This window comes from Podarcis bocagei (assembly GCF_964188305.1).
Source record: "Podarcis bocagei genome assembly, chromosome: 14".
NCBI classification, from domain to species: Eukaryota; Metazoa; Chordata; class Lepidosauria; order Squamata; family Lacertidae; genus Podarcis; species Podarcis bocagei.
Window position 1 is genome coordinate 10,760,528 of NC_138139.1, and position 14,768 is coordinate 10,775,295.

Genomic DNA, 14,768 nt, shown 5'->3' on the forward strand with positions numbered 1-14,768 from the left:
TGGTTTTCAGATGCTGAATGCAACAGGAAGTCAGATTTATAAAGGAATACAAATTTCAAAACAGGAAATATGACTTACATTGATTATTTAAAGCTCCCTTTTTCTCGGAAATTTTAAATATTTAAAATCTGCACTCCTACATTCTGTCGAAAAAGTGAAGTATCCTATTTGTTTCTGGACATGAACACAGTTGTAGATCTGAGATATCTACCACAAGTCAAGCAGCAATGAAGTGCTGTGGCCAGTTATACTTTAAAGACTAGTAAAAGAATACTGATACCTATAAATGTCAAAATAGCTCAGAAGGAAGAGCAGAGATCATGCAGCCAGACTCATACAAAAGGCTGGTTGGAAGCCAAGACAGACTGAAGATTACTTATCCAGAACTGACAATGCTGTTTCAGACAAAGCAGATGAATTGCAGCAAATGGAGAGCTAATCTCAGGCCAAGAGCTAAGAATAATTATCTCTTCTGTTTCAAAGACCTTCATGCTGGAAGTCAAGTGTCATTAAATTCTTGGTACAACCGAAGAGCCCAATGCTCACCAGAAAGAGTAGTGGTGCCCTGCCTATTAAGCTTCCTAACTGAAGAGGCTCACCTGGTACCCACTTTATTGGTGTTTATCTGGCACCAAAACAATTTATTTTCACTGGCTTTTAAAGTTTTGAGTCTTAAAACTGCTTTGTATCTTGACATGAACTACCCTGGGAACAATTTGGTTAAAGGATGGTATATATGTGTGCAAAATAAAATCAAACTACCAGCAAGGAGAAACAAGAGTGTTATGTGAGTAATGGCAAGTGGCATAGATACCTCTAAAAGGAAATAAGACAAAATCATAGAGGGTAGAACTATTGAGAGCTATTAGCTATGGATAGTCATGCTATGTATTTTAATCTCTGCAAACTGCCCTAGAATGTATTCTGGTGAAGGGTGGTTTGTTTTTTAAAAATGAATGAATGAATGTATAAATCTGTATAGAACCTCAAGGCTCAAAGACAACAAATTATGTATGCTAGATTGTTCCTGTGAGACAAAATGTAGGACAGTTGTTACATTCATGCCATAGCCCTGTAAACTTGTTTTTGAGAAACCAATGCTGAGTCTTCGTAATCACAACATTCTTTTCTAAGAGTTCACAGACTGACTGCTTAATTATCTGTTCTAGGACCATTCCTGGTATTGATGTCAAGCTGACTAGTTGGTAGTTACCTGGGTCTTCCTTCCCCCCACTTTTGAAGATGGGGACAACATTTGTCTACCTCCACTCAGGAAGGACCTCACCTATTCTCCCAAAATTCTCAAAGATTACATTCAGAAGCTCTGAGATTACATCTGTAAACTCCTTTACATCTGTAAACTCCTTGGGTGCAGCTCATCAGGCCCTGGAGATTTGAATTCATTTAAAATAGTTAAGTGTTCCCTTACCACCTCTTTTCCTATCTTGGGCTTCAGTTCCTTCCCTGCATCATTTATTCTGTTATCACCAGGTCAGGCACTGCTTTCCTTTTCATTCAAGACAGAGGCAAAGTAGGTGTTGAGCAGTTCCACCTCCTCTGTCCCCCAAGAGTATTCCTCTGTCTTCTCCAAGCAAAGGACCTACTAGTTGCTTGTTCTTCCTCTTGCTTTGAACATAGTTGAAGAAACCTTTCTTATTATTTTTAACCTCTCTTGCAAGCCTGAGCTCATTCTGAGTTTTGGCCCACCTGACCTGCACTGATTTTATTCTACTCTAGTTGTTTGAAAAAGAAACATGGGGAAAAGTACATATCTGATGCACTTTTAGAAAGTACACAATGCTATTTCAGTTGTAACGCTTGCAGAAAACACTCCAGAGATGCTAATGAAACTTACTACAAACCTAACTTATTGTAGGTGAGCATTTTGCGAGAAATCAAAATTAAGTCAGTAGGAAGTAAAAACTGCATGTGATCAAAGTCAAAAACTATTATAAAAGTATGGGAGAACTGCACTAGTCTGCCTTATTTTAAGTATGGTGTGGGGTTTTGGGGTTTGTTTTTTTAAAAGAAAGCTTTACATTCATTTGATTCATTTATTCACAGGTGCCTCTGATGACAACTTCAAAATTAAGGCAAGTAGTGTTATAAGCACCTCCTTTCTCCCACCATGAAGTGTGGTTTAAAATATACATCTTAGAAACTCAAATCCACTCCAGAACCCTCTCTTGTCCCCACCCCTCAGATAAGGAGCTGGTAACTAGAGACAAGGTCATCAGAGTGCGGCAGTAGCAACATGACAATAGAACTCTCTTTTCATATAGCTGGATGGTGCTGATGATAGTGTTGCTATTGCAACCCACCTTAGATCAGGCTGTGACCTGGCAGTGGGTCCTGACCCACCAGTTGAAGACCAATGAACCAAACTACCAAAACGAATAGTTTCATTATAAATAATATATTTTTAAGAGGCTGAGTTTCTCCCCAGCCCCACCTCCAAAAATACCCAAGTTGAAAGAAAGGGAAGAACTGGGTAAATCATGTCAAAGTTTCATGGCTTACCTCTAGCAGCTCTGAGACAATAGGAAGGACTTCGGGATTACAGATATCTATGGAATCATCTCGGTAGGTTTTCTTCTTGTAACAGATGTTACCCAAGTGTAGTATTGCAGACAAAATGGAAAAAATCCTATGGGCATAAAACAACACCTTTTCTCTTTCTTTTTCTTCACAGTAAATGCAAGTTTACCAACATTTCACTACATATTGGGCTCTGTGATTTTGTATGCCAGACTTTATTAAGCAGTATTTCAATATACTAGCATATTGTCACATTATGTGTTGCATTTATCAGCTATTAGGCAAATATATTCAGTACTACACCCAATAATATAATGCCACAGCTTTTCCTGTTTTACTAGGATGTTAGATATTATATTAAGATTACTTAAAAAGGGACAAGCTGATATGCAGATTTTTTCTAAACACTTGTTGGGTCAGGTAAGCCAGATTGATTTGTATGCTGTTGGTGGATTCTTGTTGTTGTCTTGTTGGGCTGTGTATGTGATAAAGGGGAGCCAGACTGGAGTTAAGGTGTCCTCTTCTATTTGTCCCTGTGTCAGTTTCAGTTTATTGGTTGGCTTTTCTTGTAAGGCTGATTCCCATACAATTTGATACCATTGGTCCATGTTTACTCCTGACAGGTCTCTCCAGTGTCTAGCTATGAGGCATAAATATTTAAAAAATAAAGTTACAAATGATACGAAAACAAACAAAATGTTATTAAGCAAATCTGTTCTGAATGTTTCTGTGGTCATTTAGCAACCTATTGATTTAGTGACATGTACAATTAACTAATTAGCAAGCAATATAAGTATAGCTATATAATATGTATTGGGTTCTGTGTTTGGGATCTTTAGCCTACTCAAGCCCAGAGATCCAAAGAAGGCTACAAAAATAAAGTTGTTAATAACCAAAGCAATAGTAATTCATACAGAGTTCTGTTGGAGCTTATTCACACTAACATTTTTAAAACAGTAATGGCACTGGGTGACTTCAATGGCTTTCTGCTCCTAAAAGCCAGGACAGATGCACAGTATTATGGCTGCAACTCATTCAATCATGTATAAACTTCAGAAAGTGTTGGCTGAGCATCAATCAAATACACATGCTGCAGCATTCACAACACTAATCCACGACTTAATAATGCACTGTTATAAGGAACATCAACTTACTGCTTGCGAGTCTTGGGAAGGAAGCCCACCATCTCCATAGCTAGCTGCAAACGCTCAAAGTCATGCTTCAGATCTTCCCCTTCAACAGAGAAGCAATCCTATTGAGGCCAAATATGAGGAGCAATTATTAGAAGAGATGGGCATCAAGAAGGAAAGGAAGGAACCACCCATGAAAACACTATGCAAAAGACAGTGGAGAAAAAGCTGCCTGCACCACTCCCCACCACCAAAGGCACCTTCTCCTGAATTAAAAAAATGACCTCGTTCTTTGGACAGTAAATGTAGCCTAGGCCCTCCATCACTGCAAAATAATCAAATTCCACTCTACAGAGAGCATGATCTACATTTTAAAATAGAAAGCCAAAGTTGTCTGCTGTCTGCACTCATGGATTATATTTGTGTAAAGATGAATAAATTGATTTTTGAGTTCTATAAAATTACTTGACAAATCTGCAGGAAAAATCTGCCATCTGTTCACAAATACCCAAACATTTTGTTCTGCTTCCAGAACAAGAGTTCATTTTCACTCCCTCTTTGAACAATTATTATTCCCAAATATAGAATGTAATCCCTCAATATTATTTTCCAAATATGGCATAAGTTATTGTTTTTATGGTCTCAACAATTCTGCAGACCCCCACTGAGTCTACAAGAGAGCAGCAAGCAGCTCAAAAGTGATTGAGATCCCTCTCTATGTGACAAGAATGCATGTCAGAGTTGATTGCTTAGGGAACAGGTGAAAAATAGGACCCAGTTCTCTGGGTGCCAGAAGGAAGCTCTTTGAATATGTGAAAGGATATAGAAGTGTATTAGGAAGTGGGAGTCCTAACCAGGAATGGCTGGGACAGTAGGGTACAGATAGGAAAAGGGGGCAAGTGGAAATCTATATAGGGACAGCTTGTAAGCGTGTGGAAACAGCAAATTAAATATTAGCAGAATAGCATCAACATATTGGAGTGTGGATTAGCAGTAATAGCAGCATTTACTAACACAGTATTAACCTCTCAAGTGTAGCCACTTTAATTTATCAGTGTCTGAAAATTTCAGTGTAGTCTGCCATACCAAAAAGTAAAGTTCAACTGCTCAAGATGGGCAAGTATCCCACACCACTCTGCTTAAGTAAGCTATTACCAATGTGTTCATAATCGCTTCAAGCAAGCTATGGGAGAATATTCAAATATTTCTGCAATAAATCTGTCAACCAGACAAATCTAAATCATTGGTCCTCTACGCTGCTTAGAGATGTCTGTAAATTAAGCAGTACATAAATCATCAAAATAAATAAGAGAGACAGGAAATAAACATTCACATGAAATAAATATTCAAGATTTTTGCTACATTATTGAACCATTTTGTACTTACAGCTTTTTTTCTGAGGGGGAAGAATAAAGCAATAAAACTAATAGAAATTAAGTAAATTTAAAATGCCTAAATTTTGTTTGTGAACCTTCTTACAATCAAACATAACACTCAAGAATAAATTTGCCTGAATGATATTAAGGGGGAAATAGTAAATCCAAGTTAGAATTGTTAACATGCAATTAGAACAGCCATGCTCTCTGAGGTAAGATTAACATGGAGTGATATCAAGACAGACAAAACCCACAATTTAAATACAATAATCTGACTTCACACAAGTGGGAAGACCCTTTCACTTTTTTGGCCATTGTAAACAAACATGGCAGTAAACCTCTTCCTTTCAGATGACACTTTTACTGAACCTTTAACTAGACTGCTTGATTTTTTTAAAAAAATCTGTAATTGCCCACGGAATAATCTGGTATAGGCCATGAAAACGGAAAAGATTACACTAGTTTAATGAATCAATAATCACTATATTTATGCTTTAAAAAACCCAGAATATGCTATATCAAAAATTATCCTAAATAGTTAAATCCAGGCAAAAGCTTCACTGCATACTCTCTTCTCTCTCTCTTGCTCGTAGTATATAATTTTATCATCTATATATTATGCTTTTTTGCAGTGTCTCATATACATAATAACATCATCCAACTACTTAACAAAACCTATCAAAATAACCCTATACAAAAATTATACACATAAAAAGGGTATACCACCACAAATAATCTACCAAACCAATGAGGACACAGAAATTGTGTTGCCAGTAATCAAATGGAAATGGTTTTGTATTTGCCCTACAATTTGGTGCAAAGCCAGAGTGAGTGAAATGTCTGTCACCAGTAACCCAGAATGGATGGATGTACTCGTACTGACCGGCTCAGACTCATAGTAACAGTCATCCCAGCTCTGTTTGGGGGGTTTCTTTGTCATCTGAAAGTAAGGCAGATTGGGTAAATAGCATTCCAAATCCCATGCCACTATCTCTTCCCACTTTTACAGACAGGAAGTTAAGCATTTCTTTAAAATCATTAAGCTACAAGCATTCCCATTTTAGAAAATGATGGCTCGGATCCGCCTTCTCCATTTCTCCTTACCTTATGAAATCTGATATGAGAATGCACATACATCATGCTACGTTTTCATGTTACAAAAGAAGCCTATCTAACCTTACAATTAAACGTAGAAATCCACTTCTATTGGCTGCCAAACACTGCAGCTATGCTCATTAAGTTTGGATCTAACAATGCAGTCATGTTGCAACTGGGAATATTGTCACAAAGTGACAATTTAGAAGGAGAAAGGAGTACAATTTAAGATGCTTTAGAATTTTTACAACACTAAGCGTGCTACATCGTATACATTGCATTTATTTCCTACAACAAGCATGTGAGCTGGAAGATTTTTCTTCCACACAAATCTATCATGATTGCTCAGACTCAGTTCTTTTATCAAGAAGCATCTGTAATATTTAAGGGTTTTTGCAAACATACCATAGTAACTCCCAATACACCGCACCACACACACACACACACTACTGTGATTAACAAAACAGATTTTACTTGTGTAGCAAAATATTTTGGCTTCCGTTTTTATCAGCTGTTTTGATGAAAATATGCTATTTCCAAGGTGGAAGTTCTAGCTTTTTGAGGATGGAATGTTCAAAAGGGCTTCATTTGCTCAAGTGTTCTTAGTACTCTCCTCCAGACTGAGGCCATGCAATGTTAATGTCAGTTAATGTGTACATCCAGAGGTTCTCCCTCCTTGTTTTCATTATAGGATGTTACACACTGGGCATATTAACGAGACATTTCCTCAACCTGGAGGATAGTACCTACATTACTTAGCTTCAGCAAAGAAAGCCCTTCTGAACATTCAGTCCTCAAAGCGCTAGAACTGCCACACTATATTTTCATTTTTATCAGAACTGCTTATGAAGGCAGAACCTGGAACATTTTGCCACATAAATAAAAATTATTTTGTTATCCACAGTAACAGATATATTATTTTAATGATTAACCAAATCCTAAAAGAAATCTACAGCAAGCTTGTGTGAAATGTTGCTTGATGTTTTATAACTAGCTATACATAAAAAATGAAGTACAGTGGTGCCCCGCAAGACAAATGCCTCGCAAGACGAAAAACTCGCTAGACGAAAGAGTTTTCCGTTTTGGAGGTGCTTCGCAAAACGAATTTCCTATGGGCTTGCTTCGCAAGACAACAATGTCTTGCGAGTTCCTGCTGGTTCCCCCCCCCTTTTTCCTAAGCCGCTAATCCGCTTATCAGCTGATCCGATCAGCAAATAAGCCGCTAAAAGCCGCTAATAGCGCTAATCCGCTAATCCTTCAATGGGCTTGCTTCGCAAGACGAAAAAACCGCTAGACGAAGAGAATCACAGAACGGATTCTTTTCGTCTTGCGAGGCACCTCTGTAATAATCCAGCTTCTGCTATATAAAGAGGGATATGTCCTCGCTCCTCAGTCAGAATAATATTTTTTCCCCTTTTAAATAGCTAAACCCTTGAAGAGAAACCTTTTGCAATGATCCCACATGATCTCAAGCTTGAAGATCCATGTTGTTTTGCAGTTATATGAACACTATATATTTTCAGCCTTATATTTAGGATTCAGCCTTAAACACTGTATTGGGAAATTCTAATAGAGCACTGGCAGAGAGTGTCCTGCCATCACCAGAACTATTCTTCCCTTCTGCCATCTCTGTTCTATTGCATCAGCTACCCTTGCATCCTAAAGGAAACAAATTATATAAGTGCTATGGCATATTAGTATGAGATGTAGTACCCCTCCCCCAATAATTTCAATTCTTTAACCATAGTTGGAATTAATGGACTTGGGTTAGCCTTATTTGTTAAAGTACAAACAGATCATGCTATCAAGGAAGGATGGCAAAAATCATGCAACATTTGTAAATGGATTTGTCTCTTCTTCAGTAGAAATATCATAATATGGTTTTCCAGATGAATGGTATTAATTGTTGGTTATTAATTAGGAAATCATTCATATTCTTTGGGAAAACTGCAATCCAAAAAACACATTATATTTTCTATAGGCCACTTAAGGCAAGAAAAAAGTGCTTTGAAAACATTGTTTCTTACTTAGTTGCATTCCCCAAACCTACAAATTTATTGTGCTAGGACATCCATGCACAGGTAACAATAAAATTAGTTTTAAAACATCAGCACCTGAACAGTGGTTCATTGCTCTAGGGACAAATATATACATTCAGTTAAAAACTGCTTGGTATATTCCCACCTGATTAAGATAATGATATTCATCAGGCTGTTTAAGATGAAATGCTGATTTCTCTTCTTCACTTGCTCCTGCCAGAAGGTAATAAAATACATGGTAGTTCCTGGCAACAAATAAAAACAGTGTTAAAAGTCCCATCACCATCAATACAAAAATGTTAGCAAGAATCATTGGAAGTATGAATAATACTAGTATTTTATCTATTTATTTTTGACAAATCAAATACACAGACATCCAGTTTGCATGTACTGCTAAATCAAATGATGGATAAGCAAGAACATGGTTTGGCTTCACATTTCATCTAGCTCTCCCCAAATAAACCATGAGTTATAAAACATAGGGCAAATCTTTCTTACAGCTCATGCTTTGTCTAGAGAGTGCTAAATCACAAGCCTAGGTTCAACCATGTCTTAGTTCAGCATAGCAGCAAAATGCACTGAGAACCAAAGAGACCACTATCTCCTCTCTAGAAGCCTACAACTGGAAGCTAAGCTGATGAAAAACTAACCATTGGTAATTTACTGCTTGGTTTGCATGGCATAGCAATCCAAAGTATGGCTTAATGGGATTGTACCAATGTATGAGTTCATAGTTGCTCTTGTCCTTTTCCTTCCTCTAAGCCTGAGTTTCAAGACAGGAATAGTGTTGTATGAGCAAATTCTCAAACCCAGGGCATGAACTGCTGTCAGTATTAATCATGACAGATTAATCTAACATCATATATATCAAAACACAAAATAAATGCATATAAAACTTAGAAATCATTATAACTGTACTTTATTTTAAAAATTATTTTGGTTTACCTTTCTTTATCTCTGCCCCATTCCCAGCAGTACTTTAGATTCAGTACTCACCTCTCATTATGTTCCTGATAGACAAGCCTTGACTTTTCCAGTAGATATTTTTCAACATAGGCTCTAGAGGAAAAAAGAATATTAGTTAAGCCTGAGAATAGTTTGATTTTTATACCTTTCTCTTTTTAAAAAGTAACAGGTCTGGTCATTGCATAGACTTATGAGGATATAATCATCTGAATGTTACTATTTGATAGAAAAGTCTGAACATGGAAGAAAAATGTCATAGGTACATTTAGATATCACCACACACTAAAACCTCTAGAAAAATGGATTCTAGAATTTTTCTTTTTTCATTCTAACCAAACCTTCCTAGCTGAATGTCTATGAACTTTCTGGAGCAGTTAAGCTGCAGCTCCGCATTCCTTCTTCAGAAAAAGAACTCACAAGCATTAGAGTAAGGTAATAAAACAAAGGGCAAGAATATCCTGCAGTAACAGAATTCATAAATTTATTTGCATGTTGTGTTGAATGTATGTGGCGGGAAACTATCTCCATTTTTCCCAAACCGTTCAAATTTATCTACATTTCGTATGTCCTTCCCTTACTTAACGTTTTTTTCCTGAACTATGGTAGCCCAAAATCTTTTCACTTTTCTTTGAAATAATGGTATTCAAATCCTAAATTGAATCTTTGTGCAAAGGGCAGGGAGATGAGCTGGTGAGGATGTGGAAAATGAAATACAGTATAAACTTGAGCATGATTTTCAGCATGACTTCTATTACAGTTTTGGCAATTTTAACATAGGTGTCTTCAGTTACTTGACTCACAGGATTCTACCATGGGTGAGGCCTTTCCTCCTGCTCCCTTTCCTGCTCCCCACATCATGAGGGGGAAACATCAAGTACAATGGAAAGGCTTTGTATCTATAATACGGAATCTCCCTGAACTCTGCTGAACAGACCCATAGACTGGAGAATGCATTCCAAAAACACAGTATGAAATGCTCCTGTTCAAATCCCAGTCAGTTATGCTATTTTCCAATGTGACCCATTACCCCTCCCACCTATAATACCACCTCCCACACAAAACATTCAGCATGCTCAGTCCTCAACAGGGCTGTTTTTGCCCTTCCCTTTAGTTTTTATCTCCATTTTTTGTACTTCTGTAAACCTTAGATTTTCTTCAAAACTGATAATACCACCCTCTTCTGCATGGATGGTACCAACATGGCTACATAACAATCAATTTTTAGAAAAGGAAGGCTACTATATTGTCAACTACACATGTAGCAACAGATAATATCTCACAGTACTGGCCTGCAGTGATCACTGGAATATAGCACTCCTTTCTACCATGATAGAGGTTTTGCTGCAAGAAGCAAAGCTTTTTTTTGTGTTATGTTGAAAAAACGAGGGCAAACGGTTGTAGGAATGGGTGCTCTGAAGATCATTTGTGGGACCAAGTGATAAAATACTTGGTCTTTTTAAATATATCTTTCAGAAATAACAAAGTAAAGAAACAAGTCTCCAACCCAGACTGTTGCAGAACACTATCTCACCTCCCTTATCACAATCACATAACTGGAAAGAATATTTCCAGATAGAGTTTTCTACAAGCTCATATTATACTGCTAATTTCCACTGTTCCATCTCTGTTCTGCTCATACCATTAAAACAAAAATCAACCTTCTCACCAGAGAGATGGTGTATTGGATTAAACCTGTACACACACAAAAAAACACCTTTGCAGCCTCTGCAGTAATATTTCTGTGTCTATATATCAATGCTACTGCATTAACACTGGAGATAATACAGTGGTACCTCGCAAGACGAAAAACGCGCAAGACGAAAAACGCGCAAGACGAAAGAGTTTTCCGTTTTTTGAGTCATTCCGCAAGACGAATTTCCCTATGGGCTTGCTTCGCAAGACGAAACGTCTTGCGAGTTCTTGCGAGTTTGTTTCCTTTTTCTTAAAGCCGCTAAGCTGTTAATAGCCGCTAAGCCGCTAAGCCGCTAATAGCCGTGCTTCGCAAGACGAAAAAAACGCAAGACGAAGAGACTCGTGGAACGGATTAATTTCATCTTGCGAGGCACCACTGTATCTTAATTGTATAAGGTAATCCAATTTTTGCGAAGCAGGCATTTTGATATATTCAGAAGATGTTGGAAAACAAGGCCTAAATTGTGATAAGCCTATTCTTTTGAAATTCATAGTGAAAAACGAGATGAGAAAAGTAAGGGAACTTTCAAAACTAAGCTAGATCCTGACTTAACTTGATTGTTGGCACTCACTAGAATTAACATGTTGATCACTCTCATGTGTGTTGTTACTTAATGGATGATGACAAAATTTGGATTCATTTCCCTTTTCTTTGCTTGACAACAGTTGCTCATGAACAGTATTTTTATTACCCAACGGGAAATATGTAAAGTAATACTCATGATTGCTTAGTATGACTAACAGACATGAGGGAGTCAAATATGTGCTTTGCAGAAGGATTGGTAGAAGCACAAGTTTCTTAAATACAAGCACCCTTCAAAAAAACCCTAAATAAACCCCAAGCCCAGTGAAAAGCTTTTCTTTGTCAACTCAATAAATATATTATTTATTGAGCAAAACTCAATAAATATATTGTGAACCAAAGAAAAAGGTCTGGTACTCATAACTTCCTTAAGAGTCAAAATTACGGCATTACAACTTCTCATGGTACTGAAGATAAGCATCTACGGAGTCATCTTCACATCTCAACAAATACAAGCTGGGAGTCCTAACTATACACATTTCATAGTGCTTGATGTGATAGCAGAACAGTTGACTCTCCCTAACACAGTGTGTATCCATCAAAATAGGATATTTACATCTTGCCCCTTTTAAAATTCCTTCCTACTCAGTCAAATAAGAAAAATATCACAGACTAGCATACATTATAAAAGCTGATAGCATGACTCTTTACTGGGCAATCACTGACTAGGAAAGCAACACCACACTTTAAACAAAGAAGAACTGAGACAAGAGGAAACTCTGCCCTTCCTTTTATAGCCTTAGTCAAGAAAGCAGAGCTTAATTAAACGGAACTAAAAGATTCCAAATAGCTCAACTGCAGCACATACATCAGACTGGACAAAGCCATTCAGAAACTGCAAATCTACAGTCCCAAAATAATAGGATGCGTCGGGCTGCTACGGAAGCCTTCTCTAGCTTCAACAATTCTCAGACTTTACAGATTGATAGAGCTCCAAGTCAGGCAAACAAAGGACATGAGACATTAAAATATAAAGTACAACAGCTGTAGCTTAGAACAGACTTTCAATTCTCACATTAATAGACTGGATTCAAATTGTTTATTAAAAGCAAGAATGGAAACAATCCAGAGCAATTTGGTCTCTGGTTTAAGTGCAAATCTCTTAAATTGGTCTCCTTTTGCTTTCATAAAATTCAAGCTGACTTAGCAAAATATTTGCACCAGTTGTGGACGATATGTGCACTCCAAGCCTGAGCCAAATCCCTCTGAAGTTCAGACAAAGATTTGTGCTGATTCCTAAGTGGACAACGGACTTTGTTCAGCAATTTCTTATATCAGTAAATAAAGAGAATGCAAGTTTTAGAGATTTAGCATTTGTAACTCCCTTGTGATTATACAGTAACAGTGTTATAGTTAAAAGAATGTGGGAAGTTAACGCTTCCTTAACAGAATATACCTGTGTCAAGTCAATTATTTGTCCTATATGGCACAGCCAAGTAACTGGGATCAGATTTACATGGGATGTTTAACATTCCCAGCAGGCATCCACAAATACCAACAGCTGCAACCCATTCATGCTTAAAGTTCCTTAAGTCACTGCTCATTGCTACTTACCCTCGGACAGTGCCAGTCTCCTGATAATTCACTTGGATAAACTTGCCAAAGCGACTTGAGTTGTTATTGTGTGCTGTCTTTGCATTCCCAAATGCCTGCCAAAATAAAGAGATATAAAAGAACTGAGAAATGGCTCAACAATTTGCACATCCTAGACTTGCTTTTAATATGTGGCTTCCAGTATGAAATTAAAGGGGGGAGATTAAAAATAATAATATAAGAATTCAGATAATACTAATTTTAAACTTTCATTCTTTGATTGAAAGGCAGCACATACATTTTTATTCTAATAACTTAAATTGCCCTCATAAGTATATCTGCCCAAAATTAAACTAGTGCTTAAAACAGTAGGCTGTGGGAGAATCATTTAATCTGAGTCTACAGTTCTATGTAATTCACCCTTCAGTTCAATATTGCATAGGAATAAAATTACTGCCGCCCACAGAGTTTTATCCTTTTGTCAGTTATTTATTGAAATTTAAAGAGTAAAATATTCACTTTTCCAGAATTCAGTATTTTGCCTTACTAGCACGCTTACTGGTTGTCCATAAAGATTCCAGTACGCATCTGGTTTTGAATTGTACAGGGTGAAACACAGTGCAAAGAGGATTTTACTGTTATAGCAAGCTAATGAACAACTGGTTTTTAAGTTTGTTAAATCCATGTCTGCAAATTGACAAGGTTTGTGACTGGATTTACATACCAGACTAAAACGTTGGTTGTAGATTTTTTGAAGTTCATTTATTTAATAATATCTCTAAACAGCTTACATTAAATGAACTCAAACTAGTAAAGGTAAAATAAATACCAAAACAATTTAAAACAGAAACCAAAACATCATAGATAACACAGCAGAAAGGTACAGTACAGGGAAAGCCTAGATGAAAAACAAGGGAAGCACTCAACAGTCAGCAGCTCTCAGATAATTGGGGGGGGGGGGCATTCCGGAAGGCAGTCATCACCACTGTTTGAGTCTGTTTTCTCGTATATAAGCCATAAGTCAAAATTCATCCACATAAGCTAAACGGCCTCGGTCCAGTATACCTGAAGGAGCGTCTCCACCCCCATCATTCTGCCCGGATGCTGAGGTCCAGCGCCGAGGGCCTTCTGGCGGTTCCCTCATTGCGAGAAGCAAAGCTACAGGAAACCAGGCAGAGGGCCTTCTCGGTAGTGGCGCCCGCCCTGTGGAACGCCCTCCCACGAGATGTCAAAGTGATAAACAACTACCTGACATTCAGAAGACATCTTAAGGCAGCCCTGTTCAGGGAAGTTTTTAACGTGTGATATTTTAGTGTATTTTTGGTTTCTATGGAAGCTGCCCAGAGTGGCTGGGGAGGCCCAGCCAGATGGGCGGGGTATAAATAATAAATTATTATTATTATTATTATTATTATTATTATTATTATTATTATTACTACTACTACTACTACTACTACTACTACTACTGCTGAATGTTAGGAACAATACTCAGTCATGTATCTTCAAATATCCTAGTGACTATTCCTAATGAAACTGGAAATCAAATACTACCTATGCAACAAATTAGTTTAAAACTTTTGTTTCCATGACTTCCCTTTAGCAAGATGCCCTCTGTTATTTGATCAGCATGCTTCCATTGCCAGTTGGCATCCCAGCAGACCAGGGGCCAAAATACTACAATAGATTTATAATTGTCTGAATTTTTCAAAAAGCATGCCTTGCATCACTCAGTGCCTAACAATGCCAGCTCCTCAGATTGAGGTACCAAGGACAGCAGCTGTAAAAATGCTAACTGTAATAACTCTAACTCTATATT

The 14,768-nt window shown here is 37.4% G+C and overlaps 1 protein-coding gene across 9 annotated transcripts in view; it reads right to left on the reverse strand.

Moving 5' to 3' along the window:
• Positions 1 to 14,768, reverse strand: part of LOC308573235 (unconventional myosin-IXa-like) — a 192,305-nt gene that overhangs the window by 125,372 nt on the left and 52,165 nt on the right. For 8 of the 9 annotated variants that reach the window (XM_081169965.1, XM_081169962.1, XM_081169963.1 and 5 more), the window contains 6 exons: positions 12,974 to 13,068; positions 9,175 to 9,237; positions 8,324 to 8,423; positions 5,928 to 5,984; positions 3,693 to 3,790; positions 2,521 to 2,647 (listed from right to left, as the gene is read on the reverse strand). In XM_081169965.1, the coding sequence (XP_081026091.1) occupies positions 2,521 to 2,647; positions 3,693 to 3,790; positions 5,928 to 5,984; positions 8,324 to 8,423; positions 9,175 to 9,237; positions 12,974 to 13,068 (540 nt within the window). The remainder of the gene's footprint in view (positions 1 to 2,520; positions 2,648 to 3,692; positions 3,791 to 5,927; positions 5,985 to 8,323; positions 8,424 to 9,174; positions 9,238 to 12,973; positions 13,069 to 14,768) is intronic. The other variant, XM_081169961.1, reaches the window with a different exon arrangement.